General features: G+C 36.0%; 1 protein-coding gene across 1 annotated transcript in view; it reads right to left on the reverse strand.

Annotated features, from left to right (window-relative positions):
* The window catches only part of LOC106879572 (fibrillin-2), a 276,076-nt gene that overhangs the window by 186,615 nt on the left and 75,410 nt on the right, over nucleotides 1-14,051 (reverse strand). The window contains exon 8 of the mRNA XM_052968473.1: nucleotides 2,276-2,395. Within this exon, the coding sequence (XP_052824433.1) occupies nucleotides 2,276-2,395 (120 nt within the window). The remainder of the gene's footprint in view (nucleotides 1-2,275; nucleotides 2,396-14,051) is intronic.

Below are 14,051 nucleotides of genomic sequence, written 5' to 3' on the forward strand. Positions count from 1 at the left end.
GACGGCGGCAGCAGTGGTGTGTGTGGTGGGGTCATGTGCTGTAACAACACATTCAACACATTGCTGCATCTACCATTGCGGATGACACATTTGCACCACTCAGGGAACTACCTTTCGATCGATGGGTGTTTGGATAATTGTTGCTGGTGATAGTTTTACAATGCTGGAGTGAAAACCCTACCTCATCCTCTTTTAGTCGCCTTTTATGCATGTAATCATGATGATAGTTTCTTCAGTCCAAGAAAAGCACTTCTAGAATTCCTTGCTAAACAACCTGCAAAGATGATTTGTTTAAAGTGATTTAATGTTTGTGCTCCACATAAGCTCATTTCTCTCATCAAATCGACATCACCTGTACAGGTGCATAGTGTGCCACATGTTAGATGTCAAAGTAATCACAGAGTAATGTGAAATGAAGTGAAGTGTTGTGCTCAAGAATACAATGCACTGCCCAGTGTGGGAAATGAGTCCATGATCTCACAATCATGAGGGCAATACCCTAAACATTAAGCCATATGCCTTCCTACATACATACATACATACATACATACATACATAAATACATACATACATACATACATACATACATACATACATACATATAAGTCTGAAGGATATTTCACTGGTTCACAAAGAAACAGAAATACCAAAATTACACACTGTTTGTGGATGACTTGAAACTTTATGCAAAGAATATGCACGAGATGAAAAAGAACCTTGACCTAGTTACAACATTCTCAAAGGATGTAGGGTTGGAGTTCGGTCAGGATAAATGTCGTTATATGGTTGTGAAAAGGAGGAAAACTGTAAACCAGACTAGCAACACCTCCAACAATGATTTGACTGTTTCCCCTATATCTGATGAGGAATGTTTAAGGTATCTAGGCATGTTCTAGAAAAATGCTGGTTTATTAATTTCACACAAGCTTTTGACTGTGCTGTTGTATATACCTAAATTAATGAAAGTTTATATCATAGTGTCTTACTTTTTTGAAATTTGTATTTATTGGGGTTATTGATGTAATTTCATATGAAATAAATATTCTCCTTAAAGCCATTATTTATTTATTAAAGCTTATAATAAGTTGCAAAATTGTTGAAAGAATATTCATTATATGAAATGGTGAATAAAGGAAAGTTAATATTCTACAAATTGTCTTAGGACCCACATTCAGTAAATACTTCTCTATATTTTATTTAAATTAGCAAACTAATATCAACTTTTCAGAGACATAGTAATTAGGAATAACCTTGTTTAGAGCATTTAGTAACTACTTTTCTGTTCAGTATGTATAAAATAATATAAAATGTATTACTCCATACCTTAACTTGATATAGTAGCTAAATCCTTTGTTATTCAAACATCCCTTAAGTAATACTTTCACTCTTAGTAATTTCATTACTTAATTAGATTACCAGGGTGCAAATTGCCATTTAAGAATCATTGCTTTTAGACAAATAAAGCCAACAGAGAACATAATTTAAATAATGAGATGATTTATCACCATCATTATCATCATCATTTTAATGTTCACTTTTCAATACTTGCGTGGGTTGGATGGAATTTACTGAAACAGATTTTCTATGGTTGGATACCCTTCCTGTCACCAATCCTTACTTGTTTCCAAACAAGGTAGTATTTCCCTATTGCCAGAATACTGGAAACTAATGATATTTATTTACAACAGTCATATGAGATCAAGACCAAGGTACACACACACACACACACACACACATACATACAAATACATATCATTGTACCACTGCATTGCTAGACTATTGAATGTTGTTATACATCACTGGTAACAATGTGCTTTCCCACATGGTTGTAGCTTTCGAATGATGCCACTCCACTGGCTAGTGGGACAGGCCAACATTTCCCCTGAAGAGAAAGCCAGCTCATCACAGGATTACCCATTTACAGCTTAGTGGACTGGAGCAATGTGATATGAAGTGCTTTGCTCAAGAACACAATGCACCACTGGTCTGGGAATCAAAACCACGATCTTGGGTGTTACACCCTAACCACAAACCACATGCCTTCACATATATGTATATACATTTATACATACATATACAGTGGGCTTCTTTCCGGGATTGGCCTGGAATGATAGTAGAAGACATTTGACCAAGGTGTTATGTAATGGGACTGAATCAGAAGCCATGTGGTTGCAAAGAAAACTTGTAACAAAACAGCCATGCCTGTGCCTGCAATGTAGGCACAAACGTGGCATGTTCAACATAAGTGAAAGCTTAAAATAATGATGTAACTTACCTGCACAGTTTTTATGATTGGTGAGATTATAACCAAGTCTACACTCACAATAGTAGCTTCCTGGTGTGTTTTTACAAATATGTTGACATCCACCTTTCGATTCGGAACATTCATTCATATCTAGAATGGAACATAATGCCAAATAAATGCATTGATACATTTATATGTGTTTACATACATAAAATGGGAAACTCAGAGTGAATTGTAACATGTCGGTTCTCTTTTAATCGTCTTGAATTATTCTACTTCAGCTCTGGAAGGGCCATATATATATATATATATATATATATATATATATATATATATATATGTTAGTGTTCCATTCCAGTTTCCTATTCAGGCTATGTTTATCTTCTATTATGTGTGTAGCTTCTGTAATTTGTCTAAGTGCTGCATCTGTGCTATGTGTGGATAAGATTTTAATTTCTATGTTGTTGAGTGAGCCTCCGTGTTCTTGCTCAGCGTGCTGGTACAGAACTGATGAGCTCTTCCCTTCCTTAAGTTCCCTCCAATGTTCATTTACCCACTCCCCTATGCTCCATGCTGTTTCACCTACATACATCATTGTCTTGTTACTGCATCGTCCCTCTGTACATCTTATACTATAGAGCACATTTCTGGTTTTACAGTTTGTTTGTGGGCTAAATCTACATACAATACAGTTCCTATCAGTGCAGGGGGTTCTACTAAAAGAGTATGTTCTACTGATAAGGGATTTGATAGGGTTGCCTGGCCTTTCAACAACCTTAATTCTTAGCTTAAGTTTGTCTAGGGCCCTTCTAAAGCGGTACGCCAGTTCGCCTCTAGGGGTGGTGTCGAAGAACATGACGCTCTGGTACTTGTGGCTATCATACCATGAGTTGGCCTTCCCTATTTTCTTCTTAATCCTTTCAATGGTGTTCCATGATTTGCTCCTATAGAGTGGGCAAATCCCATTCCTATCGTTACGTTTGATGGTTTCAAGTTTCTTCATAACTCCTTTGTATACTCTGATCCTTTCTTTATGGCTGTAACCTGAGAACTGCATGCGGTGAACGAAATGTTGTATATGTCTCTTTAATTCTGTAGGATTGCACATGCAGGACACATTTCACATTACTCTGATGAGGTTTGCCATCAATATATTGAATTTGGCATTGTCCACAATAGCCGAGTTCCGGTGGATCAGGTATTTGGAGGCCATAGATTTTGTATAGTGTGAATGGAGGATTCAGGTTTTATTATTCTCAGTTTCTAGCCAGAATTCAGTATCTAGTATAGGTAATCTATGGTTAGGGTGTTTAGTAGGGTAGACTATCGTAACCTTAATACTTTGGTGGATGGAGTTAGCTATTTGCTGGATGCTCTCCATAGTATTAGTTTCTATTTCCATTTCAAGAGTACTCTCTTGTGGGGGTGTCTTTACCACTACGTTGATATCATCGACATATCGAGAGTACGTATTCACGAGTATGGAGTTCTGTGTCAGACGTTCCTTAAGCCTTCTGTCCCACCATACCATGAAGAGATTCGTTACATCACCAGCGATACTAACACCGATGGCTGCCCTCTCGTCCTAGGCGTATATTTTGTTGCTAAACTTAAATGTGTGGCCTTTTAGGGTAACCTTTAAGGGTAACCTTTTAGGGTAACCTTTTAGGGTCCTATTAGCCATACCACAAACTCAACAGAAATTTACTCTATATCAATAAGCCCTCTAATTTCCTAAGATATATTATCAACAGTTTTGTTAAAAATGTATTTATTACAATGTCTTACCTTTTTACTAATAAGAAAATTTTCTATGATAATGTCACTAACAAGTAAATACAATGATGAAATCATCATCATCATCAGCATCATCATCGTTTAACGTCCGCTTTCCATGCTAGCATGGGTTGGACGATTTGACTGAGGACTGGTGAAACCAGATGGCTACACCAGGCTCCAATCTGATTTGGCAGAGTTTCTACAGCTGGATGCCCTTAACTTTTATAACTAGCACTAAGTTGAAACATTCACCCACTAGGGAAATTATTTCTAATAACATCACTAATGATAGGAATATAGGTGGATATATTATGTGTGTGTGTGTGTGTGTGTGTGCATATTTATATGTATTTATTTTGTATGTATGCTTAGTGTATGTATCAAGTATTGACAGCCAATTGACACCCTTATCAATTTTATCATTCTGAACTATTATCATTATTCTTTGAAAACTCTTTATAGTCTCTTCTTTGACTCTGTTGATATGCAACATATGAAACTTTGTGCCAAATACAATTACGACTTGTTTGATTGCAGGATATGTCTGTTAACCCATCTTCTCAATTTCGAATAAACTTGATTCTTTATACTTTTGTTTCTCTGTCACAAATATTGCACAAAGGATTGAAACAGTTTTTAAATTGCATCATCAAAATGTACGTAGGAAATGAATATCCTGAAATATAAATGGTGATGTTTCCTGTTGTTTTTGTAATGCAATTAATGCAGTATTTATATTATAGCCTATACTGCAAGTGACCAAGTATGCATCTACACATATAGTTTTGGAGTGTTAGGTGTTGTATTGAGCTCTGATGTAATCGGTCATTTGTCATGCATATCCAACACATTATAATATTGTGTGTGTGCACACACAAGCATGCACACACATGCATGCATGCACACACACACACACACACAAACACACATACACATCTTTATATGTATGTTATTATTCAGTTTTATTTCAAGATTTCTTGCCAATTGAGAACCTAGGTCCAAGGCTCCTTCATTGAAATTTCAACATCAACAGCCTATTTTTGTATGTATGTATGTGTGCACATTTGTTTTTTTTTTTTGTTTTATGTATGTCTTCTCATGCATATAGTTGCATGTTTAGACATGCTCATATATACTTAAATGATAAACTTCTGAAAAGTTTTACAGATTTTTATAGTTCCAGTGGTGGCTCAGATCTGTTGTCTTTGAATCAGCTTTCTCCTTTCCGGTTTTGAGAAGCCTAATTTCTCAAGATTGTTATTTAGGCAGTGTGCTACATATCCCAGGGCCCCAATAATTACTTGTGTAAACCTGAACTTGTAAGCTGGATAGAGTAACTGTAGATTTCTCAATAGTTCAGTGAAGGTATTCTTTTTTCCACTGATCTTCAGCTTTATGTTAACATCTGCTGGGTAGCTGATTTCCACAACTGTATACAGATTTTCTTCTCTATCCCAAATCATTATATCAGGTCTGTTGTGCTTACATTTTATTGAGGTTTTCACTGGGACATTCCACCAGTACTCCTTTTTATTATGAGTGGCTATGACTTCTACCATACTGTGAGTTCTTATTTTAATGTCCTTGGGGTTATCCTTCTTATGAATTTCCTTATGTAGTGTCCTAGCTACAATATTATATCTCATCGGTAGATAATATCATGATGACATTTTTGGACAACTGCTTATGATATGGTGATGTCTTTGGTGTTAACTTCACAAAGTCTGCACTGGCTGTTACATTTTACTGTTTATTCTGGTGTCTCTGTCTCTTTTCTGCATCAGGTATTTGGTTGATATCTCCTGTTCCTGGATTGCAAATGTATACCCTTCAAAGTGGGAGGTAGTATTCTGGTTGTTGGTCCATAATAGACTGCTTTGGCAATCTATGTAACTATCATCTGGGAGCTTTTTACTAACATATCCATACATGGTCTTCTGCTCATATACATTCATCCTTTCATCTTATGATACATTGCAGTATAGTTGTGTGACTTATTTGGGCATGTATTTAAGGTTATCAGACAAGGAATGTTGCTCAAGGAGCTGCCTTCCAAGTCTTATGATATTATCAGCTTCATGTATACAAACCTGGTCAAGGGATGCACTTCAACACTTGGTGGTTAAAAGATGTTGCAAAAGCGATGATGCAACATTCAAAGGCATTTCAGATCAATGTTGAGCTTCTGCTGCCTTGTTTTCATTTTAGGTAGAGGCAGTCTATATCACTGTTTATGTGGAAATTATGTGTGCTTGTTAGTATCTTCCAGGTTTTCACACCAATGGCTCAGATTTCATCTAGTGTCCAATCAAGCATCCAAAATGTTGGTATGAGTACTGGCACTGCAAACATATTGCGGGCCATTATTTTATTGAATGCAGAGAGTTCTGAGGTCCAAATTTTCTTTATTCGGTTGTAATATTCTTTAGTGACACATGTTTTGTTACTAGTACCATTGTAAAATATGTTTTCCTCCACTCCTAGATACCTTGAACATTCCTCGTCAGATACAGGGGAGACAGTTAAGTCATTGATGATGATGTTGTTAGTCTGGTTTACAGTTTTCCCTTTTTCTAAAACCATATAGCAATATTTCTCCTCACCAAATCCCAGCCCAATATCCTTCGAGAATGTTGTAACCAGGTCAAAGCTCTTTTTCATTTCATGCATATTCTTGACATATAGTTTTAAGTCATCCACAAAGAAACAGTGTGTAATTTTTGTTATTTCTGTTTCCTTGTGAACCAGTGAGATATCCTTCAAACTTCCTTAACCTGAATGACAAGGGGTTTACAGAAAGTATAAGCAACATCACAGAGGGGCTGTCCCCTTGGAATATGCCTCTGCAATACTGTATTCTGTCAGTGATAATACAGTCACTCCTTTTGTTTAATTTGATGATGGTGACCCACGATGAAGTCAGGTCAGCAATGGTTTTGATTATGCTCATTGGAACTTGAGCAAGTCGAGGGGCTTCTAGCATCCATGAGTAGAGAACAGAGTTAAAGGCTTTCTTGTAGTCAAGTCACACTGAAACTAGGTTTCTTCTATGCTCCTAGACCTCTGACATTACAATTTTGTTTATTAACAATTGCTTGGTACATCCCCAGACTCCCTTCTTCCCAGCTGCTTGTTCTGCTGTGATGATGTTATTGCTTTCATAATGGTCTTGTATATATTTTATACATTAAGTTCTAGCATGCATATGGCTGGTAGTTTTTGCCATGTGGGTGGGTCTGCCTTTGTGGATCAGTTTTGTCTCTGCCAGAGCTAACCAGTGTGGTATGCTGCTGTTCCCATTGAGAACTTGCTGGTACAGGTTGATAAGATATGGTCAGTAGAAAGTTAACTTCTTGTACCAATGTCCAACTATCAAATCTCTTCCAGGTGGTTTTTCATCTTGAAGTTTCTGAATCACAGTTACAAGGGTATCACCATCAATGCTGTATGTCTTTAGTGTAATGCAACAATAACCTCTTTGAATTTCTTCCATCCACAGAGTATCTTGGTTAAACTCCTTCCCTTCCCTCCACATTTTCGTCCGGAAGGAGTCTATGACTTCTCATGAAGGAGCTTCTGTGATGTTCACTGCTTCTCCTCTCATGTCTCTGTACACTGCTGCCTGATTCTGGTTAAATTTCTTGGTTAATGTTTTTTCTTGGCTATTCTCTTCTGATGCTGGAGTTTCTCACTGACAGCTTTTAGGGTGATCAGTTTGCAAGTGAGTGTCCTCTTTTTGCTGTCTCCAAATATAACTTCTATTTCCTTGTATGTATATATGTATGTATGCATGCATGAGAATTGTCCTCATCGTACAAAAAATGTCATTAATTTCCAATCTTCTGTGAAAAGAAGTCCAGGTTACCTTGTTTGGAAACAGGTGAGGGATGGTGACAGAAAGGACATCCAGCCATAGCAAATCTTCCTCACTAAATCCTCTCTGCTCCATTCAAGCATGGAGTAGCAAAAAGTGCATGTTAAAACAATGACAATGATGATGATGAATATAATTTGTGTGTGTATGTGTGTGTGTGTGTGTGTGTGTGTGTGTGTGCATGAGTGTGTGCGCATGAGTGTGTGCATATGTATGTACAAAGTGATGTCAAAAAGTTCCCAGACTAATTATGTTTTATAAAGAATAACTTATTAACCGAAGTTTTAACATCATTTCTTTCAAAATAGTTACCTTGCACAGCAATAATACACTGGTTCAAGCATTCCTGTCACTTTTGGAATCTAGCCTGGAAATCGCTTTCCATAAGCAAGTTAAGGACCTTCTGTGATTTGCTCTGGATCTCGACAACAGTGTTAAAACAGTGACCTTTGAACTGCATTTCCATCTTGCGAAAGAGATAGAAGTCCACCAGTGCTAAATCTGGTGACTAGGATGGGTGCGGAAGTGATACCATGTTGTTTTTACAAGAAATTCATGAGTGAGGACAGGGCGCATTGTCATCATGAAGAATGTAACTCTTTGTGTTCCACAGATCAGCTTGCGTCCATCAAATGTTCTCCTTCAAACACGTCAAAATGTTACTATAGAACTCTCGATTGATGGTCTGGCCATGAGGGACAAATTTTTGATGCACAATACTGTGGATATCAAAAATAAATTACGAACACACTCTTGATTGAGCTGTGACTCTGTCATGCCTTCTTCAGTTGTGGAGATGAAGGGCTTTTCTATTGTGATGACTGCTGCTTTGGCTCAGGGTCTTACCCATAGACACAACTCTCATCACCTATGATGATCTTTGACATGAAGAATGCATCATCAACAGAAGGCTGATGAAGGTCTTGACAATTCTTTCTGTTCAATAGTCAGCGGGTAAGAGACAAACTTGGCAGAGACACACTGCATGTTCAATTCAGACATTAGGATTGCCTGCACTGATCCATACGACAGATGAACAAAATCAACAATGTCATTGATTGTCCTCTGACAATCCTCATGTACAAGCTGATGAATTTTGTCTACATTTCTGGGGGTGACACTCGTAGCAGGTCTTCTGGATTGCTCACCTAGAGAGATAAGGTCCCTAGTGTACATAGCCAGATCATCAGTGATTTCAAATTTTGATGCATTGCATCTTAATTCTCATCAGTGACTCTTACCATACCTAGAATTAAACTCAACTCACCTTGTCAGCTTATAAGGAAACCATTAAACTCATACGCTGATTTCAAAAACAGTAAAAGCGGAAACTATAAATAATATGGATGGCTTATTAGCAATTTAATAACCTAAAGGCAAATGTATAGACGTCACTAAAGTAACAGAAGGTACTAAGTAGTTCTGGCATTGCTAGAAATAAGGGTCAAAACAACTCAGTAGCCACAAATGCACTATCTTAATGACTGACATGGGAGATAAGTTCCCTAGCAGACAACCAGAGTATCTTAATTCATATTGGTGGGAATTAAGATACTCTGCATCAAAATTCGAAATAATTGGTGACTTGGCTTTGTCCACTGGGGAACTTATCTCCCTTGTCAGTCATTAAGATAGTGCATTTGGTGCTACTGAGCTGTTTTGACTCCTATTTCTAGCAATGCCAGTACCACTTAGTACCCTCTGTCACTTTAGTGATGTCTATAAATTTGCCTTTAGATTATTAAATTGCTAATAAGCCACCTATCTTATCTATACACACACATGCACACACGCACACACACACAAAACCTCTTTGATTATGTTGCTTCCTACTTTAGACATAATGAAAAATGACAGGAAATGGCAAAGTGTTAGTGACAGTGCATATATGGTGGAGAAAAGGTTGAAGAGAGAAGTGGTAGGAGGGAGAAGGGACAAGCTTTAAGGAAAAGGTAATGTGCAGAGAAAATAAAAGCAATAAGAGAAAGAGAATGGTAGGATGGAAAGAAATGGTCTGCTTTAGGAGGAAAGTGATTGTTTTTGATTGCCAGATTTGTGAATACAAGTTTCTCAATGGGAATATTCCCCGCCCTGCCATACACACATTTGGCTAGCAAGAGCACAAACACTCACGTATGTACATAGGGTCACACATATACAAAAGCAAAAGCTGTGGTAACATTTGCACACCAGTGCATATGTGTTTACATAATAATATTCATATTAGAAATATGATAAAACTAGATGAAATTTACAGAAATAAAATGGAAAAATAAAGATAAATGTATTCTTAAATAGATATTGCATTGGGCTGTCAGATAAATTCTTTTGTTTTTTCCTAATGCTATTTGAATTAACACGAAAAATATTTTTATCATAGTTGTATTATGGGAATTTTTCGTAGCTCTATTCTTCCTACAATTTTTGATCATTTTTGTAATTTGAATAAATTTTACCTCTTTTCAAACATATGATGATGGAGTGTCAAATAGAAAAAAAAATTAGCACCTTTGACACCTGCTTCTTTTCACTTTCAATCAAGGTCCCAAAGCTGATAAAACCACTTGAGATATTTGTGCTGTGTATGGAGGAGTTGCTATTATTGAAAGAGCTTCCCAGAAATAACTTTAACACTTCAAAGAGAGAAAAATTCAACTTCACGGACACCCCATATTTTAACCAATCTGTACAGTTCAATGATGATCGATTGAACAAGCTCATTCACAAGGACCCATTACCATAGTAGATGAGATGCTCTTATGATACTGTTGCCTGTTACCTGCACTCAATGAGTAAGGTCCATTGAGCTGAAACAACCTGACTGGTGACATGACATGCTTCTTAAACACACCGCTCACCTCGTGCCACTAATTTTGACCAAAAGCTTGGGTGGACAGTTCTATCACACTCACCATATTCTCCATATAGAGTGTCTTCAGATTATCACCTTTCATGTTTGCTCTCCAATAATCTGAAGGGTGTTTCATTCAATAACATGGAGCTGAAAATGTAGATTGATGAATCCTTCAAGTTAAGACATCTGCTATCAAAGTATAGGACAAGCTAGTTGAATGCTGGCAAGAAGTCATAAACAATGAAAGAGAATATATTATTGACTGATTTATTAAGGGTACTAAGTAGGGATTAAAATAAATGAGAAAAAATGAATTAATTATCTGTCAGCCTAATACATAACATACATATATAAAACAGGTGGTGGGTTGGTGCAGGATTTGGAAGAGAAGATATGTCTTTCTCTGAAGGGAAATGATGTTTCCTGAAGTGTGATGCACCATAGCAGGACGGCATACCAGACATCAAGAAGTAGTTAATGGAGTGGCCGGTTTTACACTTCCCCTCAGATATACTTACATACTCAATTTGAAGCTAGTGTTTGCAATAATATAAGAAACAAAAATTAACATTCACTAAAAAGGGATTTGTTATGTTATTAGAGTCTGTAACTTCAAAATTTCACTAACACTATGAACAAGAGAAAGTTGGTAGCTAGTATACATATAGAAAATGGGAAGAATTAAATGTTAAGTGGATGGTTATAGAGTTTAGGAGTTGCTGAGATAGACAAAAGCAGATGATCAAATAGTTACAGAAATAGAAAGATAGGAAGAATTTGTGTGAAAATTGGCAGAAGAGGGAAGACCAATACAACAACAGATGCAGGGGTTCATTATAAAAACACAATAAGATATGTCTATATACAAAAACTTGTACACAGGTTCATAGATTCATGTGTGCATGCAACTCACACAAACATTTAGTAAAATAAATGAAGGCTATGATGAAATATATCAAGTTTTCTTATTCTGTGAAGAAGATTAAGTTGATTGGAACAAAACAAGAGATTCAAAGATATAGTGCAAGATAAAAAAAAAAGGCAACATCACATATAGCAACAAGTTCACACACAGCATTGTTTGTGTTCACAAGAATGGATAAGCAAAAAGTGTTCTTGAGAAATTAACAAAATAACTCAAGAAACAAATATTGCAAGCATAGAATGATGTCTCTGTCATAATACTTGTGTCCATGCATGTGCGCGTGTGCGCGCACACGCATGAGTGTTATCTGTGTGTGTGTGCACACGCATGTATGTGTGCACGTGCACGTGTGTGTTTGTGTGTGCACGCGTGCATGCCAACAGTTGTGTGGATTTATTTTGCAACTATTCAACTCAGTTGAAATGATAAGAAATTGCTTTTCTTATAGATTTTACTAAGCTCTGAATGAAGCTTTCTGTGACAAATGAGCACGCTAAAAGTATCAATTGTGATTGGCTGGAAATAACCACAAACACAGTGTAATCATGTAAGTTCCCTACAAATTCTCTGTTATGTTCATGTATCAGGTCATCTCAGAAGTTCTGTCTGAATTTTGAATAAAGAAAACAAGTGATCAAATGTTATATTTAATTGAAATTTAATCATCAATGTACTTTTCCTGATTATCTATGATTTCCTTCCATCTATTTACAAGCTTTTTAATCCCATCAATGTAAAACTCTGAAATGTCAGTTTCGATCTCCTCCTGGCTTGCGAAAGTTATGTCCCCAAATGATTTTGTAAACTATGAAACAAATGGTAGTCTGAAGGAGCAAGGTTGGGAGAATAAGGTGGATGAGGAATTTTTTCCCAACCAAGTTCTTCGATCTTCTGTGATGTGATCTTTGCAGTGTGGGGTTGCACATTGTCCTGATGAAACATCACTCCTTTTCGATTCACTAAAGCAGGTCATGTTTTCTTCAAAGCTTGGTTCAAACACTCTAATTGCTGACAGTAGACTTGAGTATTGATTGTTGCATTAGGTGGTAACAATTCAAAGTGAATTACTCCTTTGCAATCCCACCAGATAGAGAGAAAAATCTTTTTTCCATGAAGTTCCCTTCTTGGTTGTGGTTGAGTTTTTTCCCTTTTACCAAGCCACTGTTTATGATGTTTAACATTTCGATAGAAGATCCGTTTTTCATCACCAGTCACAAGTCATTCCAAAAAGGGTGAAATGAGTTTGTGAGAATGGAGAGAAGAATAGATGTCAACTTGGGATTTGTAGTTGCTTTCGGACAATTCATGAGGCACCCATTTCCAAGTTTAGGAACTTTTTCAAGTTGTTGAAGATGATGATGAATTGTTGTATGGTTTGAACTAAGCTTTATTGCCAATTCTTCAACTGATAATGCAGGATTTTCTTCAAGTAATGCCTCAAGGAGCTTATCATGAAACTCAACTGGACGTCTTGTTTGATCTTCATCTTCAAGGCTGAAATCTCCACTTCTGCAAGCCATCTTCTGCAAGTTCTTTCATTCAAACATTCTTTCCCATAAACTGAGTGTGTTTCAAGTCACTTTGGTTGCAGAGCTACCTTTTTTGTACTCATAAAGTATTATGTGCCTTAAATGCTCTTTGGATACTTCCATGTTAGAAAGGGTTTTAATCAAAGAAATTTTAATTCTATTATTCTGTAAAGTAATATTTAATTAGTTTAAATGTACACAAATTCATAAAAATAACTTTTAATTCCATTAGACATTCTAAAATACTATTAAATTTCATTCGATTTTAAAAAAGGTAAAATCAGACAAAACTTATGGGATGACCTGATAAATGAGGTCTTGTGAACAGTAAAATTCAGTATGAGAAAAATATCAACAGATCTGTTGGAAGATATTGTTTGTTTTACAGGTCATATTTCTGAAAACCCATGAATATCCATAGAATCTATATAATTATTCACAAGGAGAATGAAGCAAGCAAGGTTCTTTTGAACATAAATTTACAATTTAGAATAATAGGATTAAATTTAATTCATTTATTGATAATAATAAATTTAATAATATAAATAATAAATATAATAATATCAATAATAAGAACAAACTTTGGCTAATCATTCCTTACGGCATTCAAGTTAAAACTAACATTATTAAAGAGATTTTAAATATAATTGATATATTCCTAATTGATATAATTGATAATAGAAAATATAATAATATTTTTTCTAGTAATAATTTGGGAGTAGGTTATTCTACTACTAATAATGTTGGTAACATTATTTCTTCTTTTAATAGATTTAAGTTAAATAAGTATTACAACAATAAATTAAATACTGATTCTAATAATAATAATAAGGACCAGGATATAA

Source organism: Octopus bimaculoides, chromosome 6, assembly GCF_001194135.2.
Source record: "Octopus bimaculoides isolate UCB-OBI-ISO-001 chromosome 6, ASM119413v2, whole genome shotgun sequence".
In the NCBI taxonomy this organism is placed as follows: Eukaryota; Metazoa; Mollusca; class Cephalopoda; order Octopoda; family Octopodidae; genus Octopus; species Octopus bimaculoides.